The sequence below is a fragment of the Vulpes vulpes genome, chromosome 4 (assembly GCF_048418805.1).
Source record: "Vulpes vulpes isolate BD-2025 chromosome 4, VulVul3, whole genome shotgun sequence".
Taxonomy (NCBI): Eukaryota; Metazoa; Chordata; class Mammalia; order Carnivora; family Canidae; genus Vulpes; species Vulpes vulpes.
In genome coordinates this window covers 71945973-71965203 of record NC_132783.1, presented here as the reverse complement: position 1 = coordinate 71965203, position 19231 = coordinate 71945973, and the positions used below count along the sequence as shown (strand labels likewise).

Sequence of the window (19231 nt, the reverse complement as noted above, 5' to 3'; positions counted from 1 at the left end):
GGGCTACAATTGGAAAACATGTGGGACCCTTCTTGTTGCAGAACAGGGGCTCAGTGGATGTCCATTTTCTTCCTTCTGTAGGTGAAATTTATAGTAATAATGATTTTTAAATTAGTTATGATTTATTGAGTATTTACTAAGTTTCAGTTTCTTGCTAAGCATTCAGCATGTCCTATCTCAGGAATCCTATGCAGGCCAAAGAATGATGTGTAATGAAATGCAACTCCCACATCCTTGTACTTGCAAGACTTTCAATTCCTCAAAGTCAGACCCGTGTATTAGTACCCATTTTGGAAATAGGCCCACATTTAGCACTGCGAAGGGTTTAGTATCTATTTATTGAATTCGAGAGTAAATGAACAAATAACTTGAGGCATCCATGTCCACCACTCCTGGGCAGCCAGCCTCTATTTAAACCCACTCTCCTAAGCCATAGTCCTCTCCCTGGTCTCAGAATTTCAAACAGAGCCTCACCTGGTGGTACGGAACTGCTTCCCGAACTGACATCAGTGCCCTAAGGATGATGGAAATCCATAGGATTCTAATAGTGGGATTTTAAGCCAGTGCACCAAATCCACAGACTGAATGTCACATGCTGAGGGGCAGGTTTTTTTGAGCATCCGGAAGACTCGTTATTCAGTGGGGTAAATAGCCTTGGAAGACAAGCCTAGAACGAAAGGCCAGTCACCCAAGGCTGCCACCAAAGCTTTGTTCAATTAAGTGTATTTTAAACAGGGCCTCAGGTACTGGACCATGAAGTCCCAATCCAGGCCACTATCAGATGCTACAAGAAAAGACTTGTACTCCTCCTACACAGAGAAGGGTGAGCATCGTGCCAGGAAGAGTGTGGCTTTTGCAATGGTTTTTTAAGGTACAGCCCTTCTGGGGACTCTACTTTGGTTTGAGTGGAAGTACCAATGGAAATATATTTTTTTAATATATTTTTCCTGCATTATACAATTTGTTTTTAAAATACTAAGAAATAAATGAAAGAAAAGAAAAACTATCCATAAAAGTCCTGTTAATTTTTTTCGCATTAAATATCTTTCTTCACAAAGACCAAACACACGCACACAAACACATTCCATTTCTACTGATAACATATTTCAAAGATAGAGTAAATTAGATTTATTTCCAAGTACAGGCTCAGCAGCATTAAAGACCAAGACTTTTTTTAAAGTGGGTTTGCATAAACCACCTTTGGAATGAAAATAGACATGTGGGAGCATTAGCAAAGGAGCTGTGGGAAAGTAGCCATGCAGCTCCTGCATCAACCAGAATACTGTTGCCATGGTAACATCAGGACAAACAAAAGCAGTAAGCCAAGGGCAGAGTGGTGAGAGATACACCTTTTATAGAGAATTGCTCTTAGCATGCTATACAATCTCCTTCCTGCCTTTTTCATTTCACTTCCTGAATGCCACATCAAAGGAGAGTCTCCTATATAATATTTTTTTAAAATTTTTAAGACTTTATTTTTAAGTAATCTCTACACACAGCATGGGGCTTGAACTTGCAACCCCAAGATTGAGAGTTGCATGCTCTTCCGACTGAGCCAGCCAGGCGCCCCTCCTATAGGACTTCTTAAAGGAACATTTTTATCTGAAATCATCAGTACGCTGGAACTTACTAACGTCTCACTGTGCCATATAGGACCCGTGTTGTTTTTTTCTGGAGAGGTGACATTTCTAAGTTGTAGCAGCATAGAGGAGGAGTCTTCAGGTTTGTGCCAGACCCCTGGCTCTCATTCTGCGGCATCATCAGTTATTGATATGGTCCAGGGCAAGTGTCCTCATCACTGGGCCTATGGTTTTTCTAAGAGCCAGATGAGAGAGAGAGTCAATCAAGCCTTTCCCCTCTGCCTGACCACCTTGTCTGACAGTGACAGAGGCCACCTTCACCTTCCCTTCCCCTTTCACTATGGGTAAGAGACAGTGTCTCGATAAACAGCATCTCAGTCACACTGCCAGAGCCCCACACTGGCACCATGGCTTACTTTGTGTGCTCTTGGGCAAGTCAGTTATGCCTCAGCTTTATCATCCATAAAATGGGTCCAGTAATAGTACCTAACGCGTAATGTCTTCACGACTGATGAGATAGTCCACATAAGTTGCTCAGTACAGCGCATGACTCACAGCACATGGGCACGGGCCCCAGCCAGGCTTGTGACAGAGGTTGTTACTGCTGCTTTCATCCGGGAGGAGGCCCGTCACCGTAAGACACATCTGCCCGTAAAGCATGACCTATGTCAGTCAAGCAAGTGGCATTGTGGCAGCTCCCGAGAGGACTTCTAGAGGTGGTCAGAACTGTTGCTTCCCAGAATGTGGGATTTCCACGGTTTGCAGTGCTACTGGTCAGCATGAGAAGGTTGGCCTTTGAGAAACAATTACTATGACATTGTTTGAGACCATAAGAATTCTACCTAAGTCACAGAAATTGGAAGGTACATGCTTCTCTTTGTTTCGCTTTTCCTCGTTGGACACGTGCCCTGCAGTGCTGCTCTAGAATTGTCGCACTGAGAACAGTTTTAAATGACCCAAATCAATCCTATTTTGAAATTCCGGGAAATAAAGTTCTATTAAGGTGAAAGTTGGCAGAGCTCACTTTATTCATCTGCACTTTGAAAGAGAATTATTCATCAGCTGTAGCATTTCCATTTCCTCTAGTGAGTGCAAGTAGCGGCAAAGGGCCACTCTGCCCCCTGCTGAGCTTCCCAGCAGCGTCTGTCTGCTCTGTCTGCACTGTCCTCCGGGGGTGCACACCTTGGTCTGCTCCTGAGGACTGCAGGTTTTCCCATGACAGAACCTTTCCCTTTTTCCTCTGGCGGCTTAAAGGACGTGCAGGAAAGGTGCCCGGGCACCTAGCAGGAAGAGATTAGGACTGGGCAGAACCAGAAGTTTGCAAAGGGTGAACTTGAGAAACATGAACAGTCATTTCCTGGCTCTCCCCCTAGTCAGTACGGGAGGTTCAAGAAGACAAGTTCAGGTAGGAAATTGGCATGCGCTTGCATAGTTGGGAAAGAAATTGAAGAGTAAGTTGTGCTGGAAACATAGGGATTAGAATCAAGTCCAAGAAACAGAGGCTGAAGCCCACTTGCCAATGTGAAATAAGACCAGAAACAGACAAATATTGTTGACTAGACTCACCAGGCTGCGCATTAGCTCTCCAGAACTCATTTATCAACTGGTTGCAAGTTTGTGCCCTTAAACAACATCTCCCCAACCCCCAACCTGCCAGCCAGCGCTGGTAAGCACCTTTCCGATCTCTGTGTCTACCAGTCATTGCATGTCTTTAGATGGAGAAGTAGGATGGTGGCAGTGGTGGTGAAGAGGTACTATGACGTGCATAATGAAGGGGAAATGAGGATACTTGGCTGTGAGCTGTGGTGGGCTCTGGTCATACAGGGAAAAGAACTGTGCTCAAGAAGAAGCTTGTCCAACCCCTGGTATATGCTCCTCTCCTCAGAGGTGACTTCTCTGGAGTCCTATTACATCCACAGTTTCTTATTAGCAGAAGGAGGATCCTCATTCTTCAGAGGAGATTTGGAAATCTGCAGGGGCAGTTTTGGTTGTCATCATGGCTGGCATGTAATGGGACAGGACCAGGATGGCTAGCCCTCCTTCTATGTGTGGGACAGACCCAGGCAAATCACTGTATCCCACTCAAGATGCCAGCAATGGCCTCTGAGACATGCTGGATCAAAGATCTCTTCATAGCTAAGGTGGACAGGTGGGATATCCCAGGATGGAGAGGAAGGGCCCTGAAGTTCATGCTCAGTAAGAGCATTGAGTTTCCCCCAGGGATTGTACCCCTGTGGGTGGGTGGGCCAGGAGACCCTCAGGTTCTCTTCACCTCTTATTATTGTGACTTTCAAATATAAAGTGAACAAAACTTACACAAAGTTCAAACTAACTTAGGTAACAGCTTTCATTTATTCCCAGATATGAGGTTCTATGATAAGTTTCATCTCCATTATTTCATTTACTCCTCTCGGGAATCCTGTGAGGTGTGGGTAGGATTCCCATTTTACACTAGGATGGGAGAAGTTGTATCACTTGTGCAAAACCACACAGCTTTACGCTGGGGGAGATTGGGCTAAGAAACAGTCAACTAAATAAAGTAAAATTATACAAAAAAGTAAACTACACTCAGACTGAGTAGTTCATAATCTTCTAACAGTGGAGGCAGCGTGTCCTGGGCTTCATGCTGAATGCAGGATCATCACAGGAAAACCAGAGCTAACAGCACCCTCCTTGCACCAGCTGACAGTTCCTTATGCCTGTGCCAGAGTTGCAAAGTGAATTAAATACCTTTTTGAAGAGGATTTTAAAATATTTTTTAAAAACAAATTGCTAGGAAATTCCATTATACATTTAAGAACAGTTAAGCTGAAAGATTAGCAAACCTGAAAACTAATAAATGATCAAGTTCTTGCTAAAATATAATGCATTCACATTGCCCCCACATTTTATTTATCTCTATCACTTCTGCATTTTTGGATCCTTAAAGATCATGTTTTGAAAGGAACTCTTATATTTAGAAACCTAATGGCTCTATGACAAAAAGATATAACATCCATTTTCTGGTAAGAAGAAATACAAGGCAGGCTTATCTCTACAAGGACCAAGTTCCTCTGAGTTTGAAAATGAAAAGCCACTTTTTCATAACCTCCAAGTTAGAGCCTCGAAGCCAGTTTCCCCAGCTGGCCAGCAGCACCCCCATTCCCTTAATTCGGATTCAGTACCTTTGGGGAGGGACTTTGCAATCTGTATTTTTAACAAGATCCTCGGGTGATTCTTCTGATCAGACACAATTAGAAAATACTCTCAGGCCATTCTATGAAAATCTTTATATGAATTTCTAAAGTTGAGCCATAGAGGTCTTTAAAAAAAAAAGATTTATTTATTATTTATTGAAGAGAGAGAAAGTGAGGAGGGGCAGAGGAGAGGGAGAGGGAGACACTCAAGCAGACTCTGCACTCAGCATGGAGACCAATGCAGGGCTCAGTCTCATGACCTGAGCTGAAATCAAGAGTCAGACACTTAACCAACAGTGCCACCTGGGAGCCCCATGTCACAGAAGTCTTAATAACTCATTGGCTTTTAGGGTCACCTGGGTGGCTCAGTGGTTGAGCGTCTGCCTTCGGCTCAGGTCATGATGTGGGATCAAGTCCTGCATCAGGCTCCCTGCAGGGATACTGCTTCTCCCTCTGCCTATGTCTCTGCCTCTCTGTGTGTCTCTAATAAATAAATAAGTAAGTAAGTAAGTAAGTAAATAAATAAATAATAAATAAATAAATAAATAAATAAATAACATCTTTTTAAAAACCTCATTGGCTTGTAACAATTATCTTTATAACTCCTTAATGAATTTATATCCTTGATTTATATCATATGTGCAGTTTACAAAATAGTTTTATGTACAGTGCATCATTTGAGACCACAAGAATGGACATTTTTACAGATGAGCGAACTGAGATCCCAAGAAGTCACTTATCCCAGATCCTGCTGAGAGTAAAGTAGAATAACAGGGATCTAGATCCAGACCTTCTACGCCATTTTATTATGCCTCATGCATGACCATCAGCCAGCCACCTGCTGTGCCCAGATGGCAGCTGAGTGTGTGTGGTATTGGCCTATGAGTAGCTGAGGTCTACATGGTCCCTGGTACCATCTCCTTAGGACAAGTGCACTGGACACAGATAAAGCCATTTCCACCAGACTACTTTTTCTTCTGAATCATTTTTCTTTAAAACTTCAAAGACCTAAAAAAAATAAAAAATAAAAATAAAATAAAACTTCAAAGACCTCATTTTCATTTCTTAACATGTTTGAAACTTCAGCAATGATCTATTTTATCCAAGCAAGGATCTGATTTGTACAAAGACCAAATGATGACAGGATACTTGAGAAACTAGCAATTTCAAATTAACTGCCATCTTAGAAGCCTATAAGCATGCTTAACTTTTTGGATGGGAAAGAAAATTATTTAATGCAGAAATTAATTTCATTCCAGATTTATGGGAAATTATAGAGGAGTGTGGAAAAATATATCATCATAAAGCCCCTTAATATTTTTGTTTTTAAGATTTTGGATGATGGAACATTAGATAAAGGGGTGGACTTTTTTATTTTTTTATTTTTTAAATTTTTTTTAATTTTTATTTATTTATGATAGTCACAGAGAGAGAGAAAGAGAGGCAGAGACACAGGCAGAGGGAGAAGCAGGCTCCATGCACCAGGAGCCCGATGTGGGATTCAATCCCGGGTCTCCAGGATCGTGCCCTGGGCCAAAGGCAGGTGCCAAACCGCTGCGCCACCCAGGGATCCCCGGGTGGACTTTTTTTAAATTAAAGTGATAGCATTCATTAGAAACATAATAGGAAATCTAATATCTTAGATTAATTCATTTTAAAGAACTAGAAAACTTCAACAAAACTTTCCTCAATGTATAGAAAGCAGTTGATTACTTTGTAATTGAATTTTTGAAGCCCTGTTCAGTTCAATTACTGTATGTCTGTCTACTCAGATATTTCAAGCTAGGAGAGGCTTTCTTACTATAATACAGAGTAGGCTACTTTTGAATGAGCACTAGTAGTAACACCTTTTTGAGTTCTTCTCATTTAAAATGACAGAACTGGACTAGCTACTCTTTTAGACTCTGCATATTTTTATTCGCTTTGAGATATGCTGTTTCCTTTTGGTTGAAAGCTGTATGCCAGTAGCATTTTCAGGATGCAGACTATGCTATATGGATTCAGAGCTAGAGCTGATGTTTGCCCAAGTTAAGAAGAGACTATCTGGAAAGGGCCAGCACAGCTTTTAGAATCAGACAATTGAGGTTAATCCTGGCTTTGGCATTTTCTAGCCACGTTACCCTTCTAGCTTCACCTTGCTCACCTGTGAATTTGAGCTAACAGCATCTATATTATGGATTGTTATGGTGATTAAATGAGATGGATCTTATAGAACCAACAAAAACAAGAGCCTAATAATTCATAGCTTTTTTTGTTCATTTTAATTATATTCTGCAAAACAAAGAGTTGCTTGATCTAAATCAAGAAGTGTCAATTTTTTTAACAGAATTCTTTTTTCTTACAAATTCTTATAGGATGAGAAGGCATTCAGTGGTCAAAAATTGCTCATCATATATGGAATAATGGAAACCCTGAAATGGATCCTGAAAGATATATTTTAAAAGCAGATATTGGGGGCGCCTGGGTGGCTTAGTCACCAGAGTGACCAACTCTCAATTTCCACTCAGCTCATGGTCTCAGGGTGGTGGGATTAAGCTCTGAGTCAGGTTCTGTGCTCAGTGGGGAGTCTGCTAGAGATTCTCTCCCTCTGCCCCCCTCCTCCCTCTCACACTCTAAAAATAAATGGATAAATCTTTTTTTTAAAGTATACCTTGAATACCCATTAGGGTGACTATGATCAAAAAAAGAGAGAGAGAGAGGGAGAGAGAGAGAGAGAGAGAGAGAGACAAAGAACAAGTATTGGTGAGGATTTAGAAAAACTGGAACCCTTGTGCTCTGTTTGTGGGATGAATGTTAAAGTGTTATAGCCACCAAGGAAGAGAGTTTGGAGGTTACTCAAAGTATTAAGTATGGAGTTACCATCTGATCCAGCTACTGATCCAGCTACAATTCTACTTTTCACTCCTGGGTACATATAGTAAAGAATTGAAAGTAGGGTCTTGAAGATACATTGATACACCCACGTTCATAGTGGCATTATTCTCAATAGCCACATGGTGGAAGCAACCCAAGTGTCCAGTAAAAGATGAACGAATAATCAAAATGCTAAAGGAAAGGAGATAGGGAACCAGTGAGAGACCTGGTAGAGACTTATCTAAATTGTTGATGAGAGATCTGCTATAAATCCAAGTGAAAACTAACAGTATTAACAATAAATAGCCTCATTTTATCCTTAAAATAAATAAATGCTTGAGGTTTTTAGAGCAGAACAGATCCAAATAGTCGGAGCCTGGTTTCACAGCAGACATCAAACTCCCAAGCATCTGCTGCTGCTCTCGGGGAGCTCGACACCACTGGTGTCTACTCCAGTGGGGTCTGGTTAGTCTCTGCGGGAAAGGAGTGAGGTGGGAATGCCAGGGACATCCGTATTTTCAGTGTCAGGCTCTGCAGGGACGTAATCTCCTTATCCAGGAAGCATAGGGAGAGAAAAGTTGTTGTAGAATAAGCCAGGAGTTAGTAAAACTGGAGAAGAGGAAAAGACTTTGCCCAAAAAGACCTATTTCATTTCATTAAAGCTCCATGAAGAAAATGGACTTTTACTAACAATGGCAGTCATCTTAATAATGGTTGCTCTAGTATAAAGAAAGTTTGAGCTTATTTTATATTTTTATTATTAATCATAGACCATCTAAGTTTGATTTTTTTTTTTTAGAAAAATCCTACCATGTGTCAGACTGTGAAAGCTGGAGAATTATCTTATATTCCATTGTTTGAAATTTTCCTGATATATCCTTGAAATCTCAAATCCTTATCACCGAAAGCATTATTTGTTTGCATATATTTATGGGTTTCTTAAGATATTAAAAAATCAGGCATCCTCAAGAAAAGAGATGAGGGATTGGTACATAATTCAACAGGGATGAACCTTGAAAACATTATGCTAAGTAAAAAAAAGACGGACACAAAAGGCCATATATCATATGGTTCTGTGTCTATGAACTATCTAGAATGGGCAAATGTATAGAGACAGAAAGTAGACTAGTGATTGCCAGGGGTTGAGAGATGGACAGAAGAATGGGAAGTAACTGCTTAATGGGATGGGGTTTCTTTGGGGGATGATGAGCTGCTCTAAATAGATACTGATGATGGTTGCACAATTTTGTGAATATACTAAAAACCACTGAATCGTACACTTTAGAATGGCCAATTTTATCATATGTAAATTATATCTCAATAAGCCTGTTATAAAAATAAACAATCAGAGAAGACTCGCAATGGAAAACAATAAGAATTGGCAGAAAAAGAACACGTTCTTATACTCTTGAAGAAATGAAAGTGAACAGGAATTCAATTCCATGTTTTCTCTACGTTGTATCAAAATCTATATAACTGTAAAATATTAGTTACCAGATATTTATTGTTTGGAGATTGGCAGATATGACTTTGTGGTAGAAGAAAAAACTTGTTCCTCTACCTCTTAGGTTTAATTCCTGGGTGTTGCAAATTTAAAAAAGATGAATAAGCAGGAAAAAGGCTTATGATGCATACAAAGACATTCATAGGAAAGAAGTGAGGGCCCAAGGAGGCAGTTACTTAGAGCCGAGGGGCTTATATAGCCTTTTTAACAAAGGGTAATGTATTTGCCGAGGGTGTGAAGTCAAATGCTGGGAATTTGGGTGTCTAGACGTGGTCAGTTTGGGAAAGGTAAATGTATGGGTAGGGAAACTAATGGAAGGTAAGGGTTGTTCAGTTCTGCGGATCCCAGTTGTGCTTTCTCCACCAATGAGAGATTAAGAGGTGTCTTATTCTTGGCTTGAGAGAGGGAAATACCTTCTCAAAGGGAAATCTGTGCTTTGCTCTCAGACAGAAAGCTCCAAACAGTCTGTATGCCTAAGTGGCATATTGTGGGGTGGCATACTCTGACCTCCTTCAGTCCTCCTCTCAGAGGCTATAAGACTTTTCAAAAGATAAATATCTATGAGGTGGACAAGGATGCCAGTAGGCCTTGCTTAAATATCTTCACAGTGCCCACTCTGAATTTATTTTACTAACCATTTTTCTTCTTATACTAGGGATAGTGAAAAGGGACTAGAAAGAAAACACATACAGATCTTGAAAAGTGTGTGTTTTAAATGCAAGTCATTAACACATTGAAAACTTCATTTTCAGATATCTTGTTTTGCCACTTTGACAAACTTTTAAAACCATAGTAGGAATAAGTATAAGAACTACCAGAAGATACCCATTTCCCTTTCAATTTAACATTTAATTACTTTAGAATTTGTATTCAATTGGGACCATATCAAGGAACTAAAGTGAAATCGTGATATTGTTTAATTTTTCACTACCTGAAAGATTTGCTTGCTATCACATCTACTCTTCTACTTAGTGATAACCTCCTAGATGTTTTTAAAGAAAGGGAGACAGAGGAAGAGGTGGGTACAGGGGATCAGAAGTCAACTGCCCTTTATATATTTAAATGGAATGAAAAGTCTTCCATTTATCACAAGTAAGGTAGGAAGTGGCCCTGATTTCACTTTAGGAATTTACAGAACAAATCTGGCTTTGGTGACAGTTTCAAAGGGAATTGGCCCAGCTTTTTCAGAAACAGCTGAGACGAAAGAAATAAGCCAGCAATTCCACCATTTCCCAAGACAGGTAGTTGTTTCTTCCACATCCCTGGAAGTCAATTAAAAAAAAAAAAAAAGGTATGGCTTTCCATGTTTATATTACATTTTGTCATGTGTATCATGTTCTACAAGCCACCACTCTGCCCCTTCTTCTTTGTCTCTCCACCACAACTTACCCCAGACTCCATCTGAGGTATTCATGGGCTGAGCTGTGCTGAGTAGATACTTCTAGAACATTGTTTCCATCCTAAGAACTACCCCCTTTGTACCTTCTTAGAGTTAACACATTACTTCGGGTCTTTTCTAACCAAACTCTCTTATAATAACGTCTTTGTGAGATGTGGTCACATCATCCATTTTTAAATGTCCACATGAGAAATAATAAAAAGAATAGTAATAGTTAATACTGTATAGTGTTTACTATATGCCAGGAAACATTCTTAAGACTACCCTTATTGGCTCATTTAATCCTCATGACAGGTCTGTAACATGAATACTATTATTTGCCTCATTTTACAGATAAGAACTGTGGTCCAGAGAAAGTAAATAAACTCATCTAAGGTTAGGCAGCTAGTTTGAGGCAACCTGGGATTTGAAACTGAACGGTCTTGGCTGTAGAGTATTAGCTCTTCATTGCTATAGAATATGACCACACTGTTCTCTGGATCTGCTTGCACAGGAATGCTCTAATAGTAAGGATTGGTGGTATATTTGTGCTGTTTAGAAGTTCAGGAACAGGGATCCCTGGGTGGCGCAGCGGTTTGGCGCCTGCCTTTGGCCCAGGGCGCGATCCTGGAGACCCGGGATTGAATCCCACGTCGGGCTCCCGGTGCATGGAGCCTGCTTCTTCCTCTGCCTGTGTCTCTGCCTCTCTCTCTCTCTCTCTCTGTGACTATCATAAATAAATTAAAAAAAAAATTTAGAAGTTCAGGAACAGCATGATCTAGGCTACTGAAAAAAGCATAAACTTTGGGGCAGACAAATTATGGCACCTTTGTGACTTTGGGCAAAATATTGATTTTTTGTCGTTGTTCTAGTTTCCTCATTGGTAAAATAGAGGGAAAAATTAGTACCTGTTTCTAGACTTGGAGTGTGGGCTAAATGAGATAGATGATATGGAATACCTGTGAGGATGTGGATTACATGGAATTTGCAGGAGTCCTGGGACAACTGACCTATTCTGGCTGATTTTGCTTTCCTTTCCCTGAAAAGTGGAAGGCAAAACCTGTTCTTCGGAATTGAGATTTCTACTCCTTAACTAGTGGTTGCTATCTTCAAAAAGAGTAGGCTGTAGGTGAGACGTCTTACTGAAAAATCAAGATAAAAGGAGCATAGAAGAACATGAATGACTGGAAAGAAAAGGCTAGCAGTCACACCATAGGGGAACACGGAGGGGATACAGTAGCGATCCATTAGGTTATTGGCTGAGAAATCTGAGAGAATTAAACCTGCTGAGTACTATCATTTTCTTCAGTCAAAATTTGGAATATTTACCCAAATCCTGTTCATGTTTTCATTAAGTATTTTACAGCAAATTTCCTTTGTTTTTCTTTATAAAACATATGTGATGGGATTGTTTTTTGTCTCTATGCACCATCTTTCATAAGGCCTTGAGGGAAAGTAAATGCCAGAGAAAGGAAGGCACTGGCTAATCAGACTTACACATTTTTTTTTAGAGTGAATAATTATTACATTGAATAGTTTAATGGAAAAGTTCAGTGAAATAAGATGCTATTGTGCTAGAGATGAAAATAAAGATTTTTTTAAAAAGTTTATTTATTTATTTATTTGAGATACAGCATGGACAGAGGAGGGAGGGGAGGAGTAGAGGGGCAGACTCCCTGCTGAGCACAGAGCCCAAGGCCCTGGAGCTCCATCCCAGGACCCCTGAGATCATGACCTGAACCGAAGGCAGATGTTTAACTGACTGAGCCACTCAGGTGCCCTGAAAATAGTGATTTTAAATAAGCCCAAAGAGCTCAGTGAGATAGAAAGGGCAGTGTCTGGGGATCAGGAATCCCAGGGGTCACGGCAGATCCTCTAGCTCTGTGAGTCCCAGCAACCACTTAACCTCCCTGACCTCCTCCTTATCTATAAAATAGGTGATTAGACTGAGTCAGACATCCTCATCAGTTACAGAACAAAATTTTCCAAAACGCTAATGTATTCTATTATATTGAATGCTGTATCTTTGGTACAAGAAAAAAATTCCACTAATAAGCTACTTTATACAAAATTAGAGTAGTATTTAGTCTTGTTTGCACTAAATTCAGGTCAGCTTCAAAACTCTAGGTTGAATTTGTTTTTATCCAAGTTTTAATTCAGGTTTCTTCTTGGAAGGAATATATAGAGCTTTAACTCTAGCCGTACTTAATTTTCTATGTCAATGGGGAAACATTAATAAAAAATATGTACCTTCAGGATACCTCCAGGCTTAAGAGGTTCCCTCAAAGTTCAAATATAAGGAAAATTGACGGGTAGCTAAAACCTCTCCATGGCTATCAAAGTGGGAAACACAAATAGTACGAGCCAAGACAGAGATGGCAATGATGGGCTACAAATTAGGTAATGATAAAAAAGAAATGCAACCATTTTTCACTGTACGTTTTGCAAATGCACATAGCAGAAATTATTTAGGAAAGCATAAAGGAGCAAAAAATTATCTATAATCTCAGTACTGAGAGATTATTAGCATTAGAGTCCATATCTCTATAGCTTTTTTAGAACGTATGTATACATATACTTATGCACAAATGTAAGAGCATATTTTTACTTAATAATATATCCTAGTTTGTATGTTGTTTATCACAGTCTACCTTCAAATTTATGTCACTTTACACATTGTGTGAGAACCTAACATGAGGATCATTCTAACTTTTCGATCTATGTGTGGGTGGTGTGCATTTTACTTTTGCATATGTTGTAAAGCCCTCAATTCACTCTCACTGTTTCAGCTTTAGACAATCAGTTATCTTTTACATTTGCCTTCATTTTTGTCATTTCTGTGTTTCTATGTGGGTCTAAGCTTCTGTCTGGTATCATATTCCCACTCCCTGAAGAACCTCCTTTAATATTTTCTTATATTATGGGTCTGATGGTAATGGAGTCTCTCAGCTTTTGTTAATCTTAAAAAGTCTTTATTTCTCCTCAATTTTTTAAAGATACTTTTACTGGGTATAGAAGTCTCAGGTGACAGGTGTTTAGTTTTCAGTATTAGAAGATGCCACTTTGTTTTCAGCATTGCATAATATCTGAGGCTGTAATTATTGTCCTTGTTCTCTATATGAAATTTGTCCTTCTCTCCTCTGGTGACTGTTATGATTTTTTCTTTATCTTTCATTTTCAGCAATTGGACTAACGTGTCTGTCTGTTTATAGTTTATCTTGCTTGGTGTTCTCCGAGCTTCCGGGATATATGGTCTCGTACATTTCATTATCTTGAGATAATTCTTGAACATTGTCTCTCCAGGTATTTCTCCTGCCCCATCTTCTCTCTTCTCCTTATGCAACTCCTAGTCATTTGCTTTGTACTGTCCCCCAGCCATGAGACTCTGTTCTTTCTTTTCTACTCCTTTTTCCCCCGTTGCGTTTGTATCACTTATACTGATGTATCTCTAAGTTCACTGATGCCTTTCTCAGTTGTGTGAAGTCTAGTGATGAGCCCATCAAAGGAAGTTTTTGTTTCCTAGATTGTGGTTTTTCTTACCAAGGGTTTCTGTTTGACTGAAATCCCATATCTTTGGTGAAATTCCCTGACTTTTGATGCCTGTAGCTCACTGTTCCACTGGAGAGATTCCAGGTAAATAGTATCTAGGTCTGAAAATGGACATCCCTTGCCTACCAGGCTATAAATGTGGAAGATTAAGCCAGTGTAGCCAAGAGTTAGCTGAGTTTACATTCTTTCTTATCATTCCCACCCTGTCACTATGGCTGTCAATCTCTGCCTTATGTCTGTGGTTTTAGCTTTGCAGGCTTTTCATATATACCGCCAAATCGCATCCTAGAATACATTCTGTGAGCAGCAAAAGAGGGTTCTCTTAAACATGCATTTTCATCTCTAATATCACTGGGCTCTTTTGATCTGTTGGGATTCCATAATTTTGTTGGTCACTTAATACAGCAGGTCTTATGCACAGAAGGACATAAAACATTTGTATTGGTTAACTGATGAACCACATTGAGTGGTCTAGAGGTACCACTTTCATTTTGATTTGTTCCTAATTGACAGAAGCAGTCACTAGCAGATTCAGGAATGCAGAGGTATATATTTCATTCCCAAGCTCCATTTGACAGGAATAGCAATAGTTGTTTCCGTTACTGAAAAATACCACTGCCGAGGGTCTAGAAAACCGAATTCTCATCCTGATTCTGCTTCTAATTCGCTGTCTTTTATTTTTTTTATTTATTTATTTATTTTTATTTATGATAGTCACAGAGAGAGAGAGAGAGGCAGAGACACAGGCAGAGGGAGAAGCAGGCTCCATGCACCGGGAGCCTGACGTGGGATTCGATCCCGGGTCTCCAGGATCGCGCCCTGGGCCAAAGGCAGGCGCTAAACCGCTGCGCCACCCAGGGATCCCTAATTCGCTGTCTTTTAACATACAAATTACTGACCAGTTCCATTCCATAGTTTATCTGTCAAATAGAATGAATGATTTATTTCAAAAGAGTGTGGTGAAGATAAAATGAAATTATGTAAATGTAAGCCCTTTACAACATTTTTTAAGTGCTACAGAAATATAAAGTATTCCTCCAGGGTCAGAGAGGTGTAGAAAAATGTGCAGGTTAGAACTCCAAGGCACCCTTTTGACATCTATGCATCACCGTATGAAAGAGTCCATGAATATGGAAGAGAGCAAAATTAGAAGTAGAGTCTTCCTCTCACTAAAATTAGCCTACTTGTAATGGAGGTTAATTAAGTCCTTCTCAACCAGGCAAGGGCACAGTTTTAAAGGGAAATCGCATGGAAGCCCTGACTCCTGCTGGGAAGAGATGAGACCTTTGTGCCATCTCCTGCTCTGGGCTCAGTAAGCTTCCTGTTAGACCATGTTTCCTATAGACCTAACCTGCTCTTCTACCTGCCATCTCAGGTCTAGTATTCATCCAGTGTTCTGCTTGGTCACTGGAGTGACTCACACTTGCACTTGGACAATGGGCACAAACTATACAATTAGAGTCACCAGGAGTTTTGTTTTCTTTTGCCAGCTTTCATTCATGCCAAAAATAGTCCACACTAAAGGAGACCACAGCATATGTAATGCACAGCATATAGCTCTATTCCCTCTTTCATGAACTGTTACCCATAGTTGAAACCTTCAGCTATAGCTGGTAGATCTAGAGCAGGGTCAGCAAACTACTGTTTCTAGGTCAAATCTGGCCCACCATCTGTTTTTGTAAATAAAATTTTGGAATGCAAACACTCCCATTTCTTTACGTATTTTATATGACTGTTTTAGCACTACAATGGCAGAACTGAATAGTTGCCATTGACCTTGTATGGATTGCAAACTGAAAATATTTGCTATTTAGCCCTATGCAGAAAAAGTTTGTCTACCCTGGTCTAGAGCAATGATACTCATCCTGTGTACTCCCCACCAGCATTCCTGAAGCAAATTTGGTTTCTTGAGATCTCTTTCTTCATCCTTCATTTTATGTATCAGTTGATACTTTGGCACCTAAGAATAAAGAGGATAAGAGTTTTTCAGTTAGGAGAATGTACTGCTAGGAGCATTGTAGTTTATAATATTTGGGAAAGTTTATAGAAAATACAAGGCAAAAGAACATGTTCAACAACACTCCATGAGGATGAAAGCAACTAAATCTGAAAGTGAGAATAGTCTACACACTACTCAGCTTTTTTCAATAAATAAATAAATAGGGAAAAAATAAAACAGAGCCAGGCACCTTTGAAGATTCAGAGACTTAAGAGACATTTCCAACTAATGCACGTGTGGCTCTTCTAATTTGAACAATACTCCTGAGCTAACTGGACATAATGGGAGCATTTGAACACTAAGTCTTGGTGTTATGAAGGAATTATTTTTAGTTTGTTAAATATGATAATGGTATTGTAATTACTTGTTTAAAAAAATCCTTATTTGTTAAAGTAAATTGCAGTATTTGTGGGTGAAATACTATGATGCCTGGGTTTTTCTCTTCCTCCTCTTAAACTTCTGCATACAAAAACAAAGGCAAAATAGCAGGGAGCATAGAAGAAATAATATCACCAAAAGGTTGATAAGTATTGAACCAGAGTGAGGAGTACATGAAGCTCGTGCCTTTCTCTCAAAACCTAAGTTTGAGTTTTATTTTAATTTGAATCCTGGTTTTGCCAGCTCTTTGTGCATCAGTAAAATGGATATTATAGGTCAGATTGTTTGTGGCATTGTGAGGATTGTGAGAATTAAATGAGATAGTAAAGAGTTGAGCACAGAGCCTAACACCTGAGCAGAGTCAGTCCCTGGGAGCCATGATATTGTAGCTGCTACCAAATGACAAGAACATAACCCAGTATGAGCCTAGGTCATGCATCATATAATTGGCTTATGGGAACAATGGACTGTAAGTCCATATTGCCACTACATAGGAGTGAGGAGCCAAAATAGATAATGTTCTCACTATATGCACACATTGCCCTGACAGTCTGGAAACAACCTTAGCACCTATAAGATGCATGGAGGAAAGACCTGTGGTATTGAAAGGTCACAACTGGAATTTTAGATTGTTCTAACAATATGTATATTCCTCAACAGGAATTTAAAAAACAGTTCTCTGTTTTCACAGAGAACTGTAACATTGTTAATAAATGCCTGTGAACACATTCTAAAAGCCCCAGATGCATGGAAGTCCTGTGACTTTGTTCCTGACCAATTTCCCACCATGAGTTGCTGTTGTCTTCCCTGTATATCTTGTGCTCAAATGAACCCAGAGATGGCTCTGCGTAACATGATACTCCTCTCACTGAGTCCTAGCCGTCATCAGCCACTCAGTCAACCACTCACCAGCTGATGTGCATCAGAGTTTATGGGACAATACATTGACTTAATGGTGCAGGATTTTAGAGGGGGAAAAAATGCCATCTCACCTATCAGTCACCTCAGTCAAATGAAATAAAGTTAGGCCCAACCCCACAGAGTATGTTCCTTAAAATTTATCCCTTTTTAGGGGGGATCCCCTGAGTAAAGTTACTGTCAGAAACGTTGGGAAGCATTCTGCTCACAGTGATAATTTTTTTTTAAAGATTTTATTTATTTATTCATAGAGATGCAGAGAGAGAGAGAGAGGCAGAGACACAGGCAGAGGGAGAAACAGGCTCCATGCAGAGAGCCTGACGTGGGACTCTATCCCGGGTCTCCAGGATCATGCCCTGGGCTGCAGGCGGCACTAAACCGCTGCGCCACCAGGGCTGCCCTACACAATGATAATTTTTTAAAAGGGAGAAAAGTTGGGGGAAGTTGAGGAAGTGATGTTTGGGTTGAACTGAAGATACCAAACTCTTCTTTTTCCTGTTCCTCCACAGAATGACATCACACCTTTACATGTTGCATCAAAAAGAGGAAATGCCAACATGGTAAAACTATTGCTTGACCGAGGAGCTAAAATCGATGCCAAAACGAGGGTAAGAGTGCAATCCGTGTACATGCTTATACTTATTTTCAGCAAGTAACAATTCTTCCCCCGAGACCTTCACGCTGGCTCAACGCTCACTGCCTTTGCTTTTATTTCATTTGTCGTCGTCTCTGTGAAAATGACTGCTAAATTTATTTGTCCTAAAATGGGATGCTGATCCATATTTATAATTCTGTCATGCGTGTTTAAATGGTGTATGGCTTTAATCATAAAAACTAAGGCCTACGGTTTAGAGTTTTAGTTGAGTGACATTTTTAAGAATTTAATCACTGCTTGACACTACAGGCTAGGCTGTTTGGTCAGTTTGATATTAAAACTGACAGTTATTCTATTTAAAAACAAGTCTATCTACTTTTGCACACTGCTGGTAGAAATGTAAAATGGTGCAATTACTATGGAAAACCATATGGAGGTTCTTCAAAAAGCAAAAGATAAAACCATCCAGCGGTTCCACTACCGGATATTTGCCCAAAAGTATTGAAAACGGTATCTTGAAGCAATATTTGCCCACTCGTGTTCAATTGCAGGATTATTCGCAATACCCAAGAGGTGGAAGCAACCCAAATGTCCATCAATGGATGGATAAAGAAAATGTAACATATACATACAATGGAATATTATTCAGCCTTAAAAAGGAAGAAAATCCTGTCAATTCTACAGCATAAATGAATCTTAAGGACGTTATCCTGAGTGAATGCCAGTCAAAAAATACAGTACTAAATGATTCCACTCCTATGAGGTATCTAGAGTAGTCAGAGTCACAGTAACAGAAGTAGAATGGTTCTTGCTGGGGGCTTTGGGAACAGAGAAATGGAGAGTGTTGGTTAACAGGTATAGAGTTTCAATTTTACAAGATGAAAAATTTCTAGAGATGTTGCATAACCATGTGAATACAGTTAATGCTACTGAAATGTATACTTAAAAATGGTTGAGGAAGTAAATTTTATATTGTGTAGCCAAATCTGTTTGGCTAAGGCATTTAGCATGTTGCTTGATTCAGTGAGATGCATTGTGGGTAGAGGAAAGAGCAGTCTAAGAAGCAAGTTCGAATCCCAGATGCTGACCTTAGCCAGTTGACTCCGATATGCTATCAAATCATCTGCATGTAATTTCTCTATCTGAAAAATAAAATTAACAGCCCCCTTAATCAAGCTAATGTTTGTGAACTGTGTTGACATAGAGTCGGCCAGAAGTCCCAGCCATTGCTGGTATAACTCAGAGGTCCAATTAGCATTAAACTTCTAACCAAGGAATTATCTTTTTCAATATTTCATGTG

At 39.7% G+C, this 19231-nt stretch overlaps 1 protein-coding gene across 21 annotated transcripts in view; it reads left to right on the top strand.

Moving 5' to 3' along the window:
- The window catches only part of ANK3 (ankyrin 3), a 661480-nt gene that overhangs the window by 462301 nt on the left and 179948 nt on the right, over nt 1-19231 (top strand). For all 21 annotated transcript variants that reach the window (XM_072756074.1, XM_072756072.1, XM_072756071.1 and 18 more), the window contains one exon: nt 17845-17943. In XM_072756074.1, coding sequence (XP_072612175.1) covers nt 17845-17943 — 99 coding nt within the window. The remainder of the gene's footprint in view (nt 1-17844; nt 17944-19231) is intronic.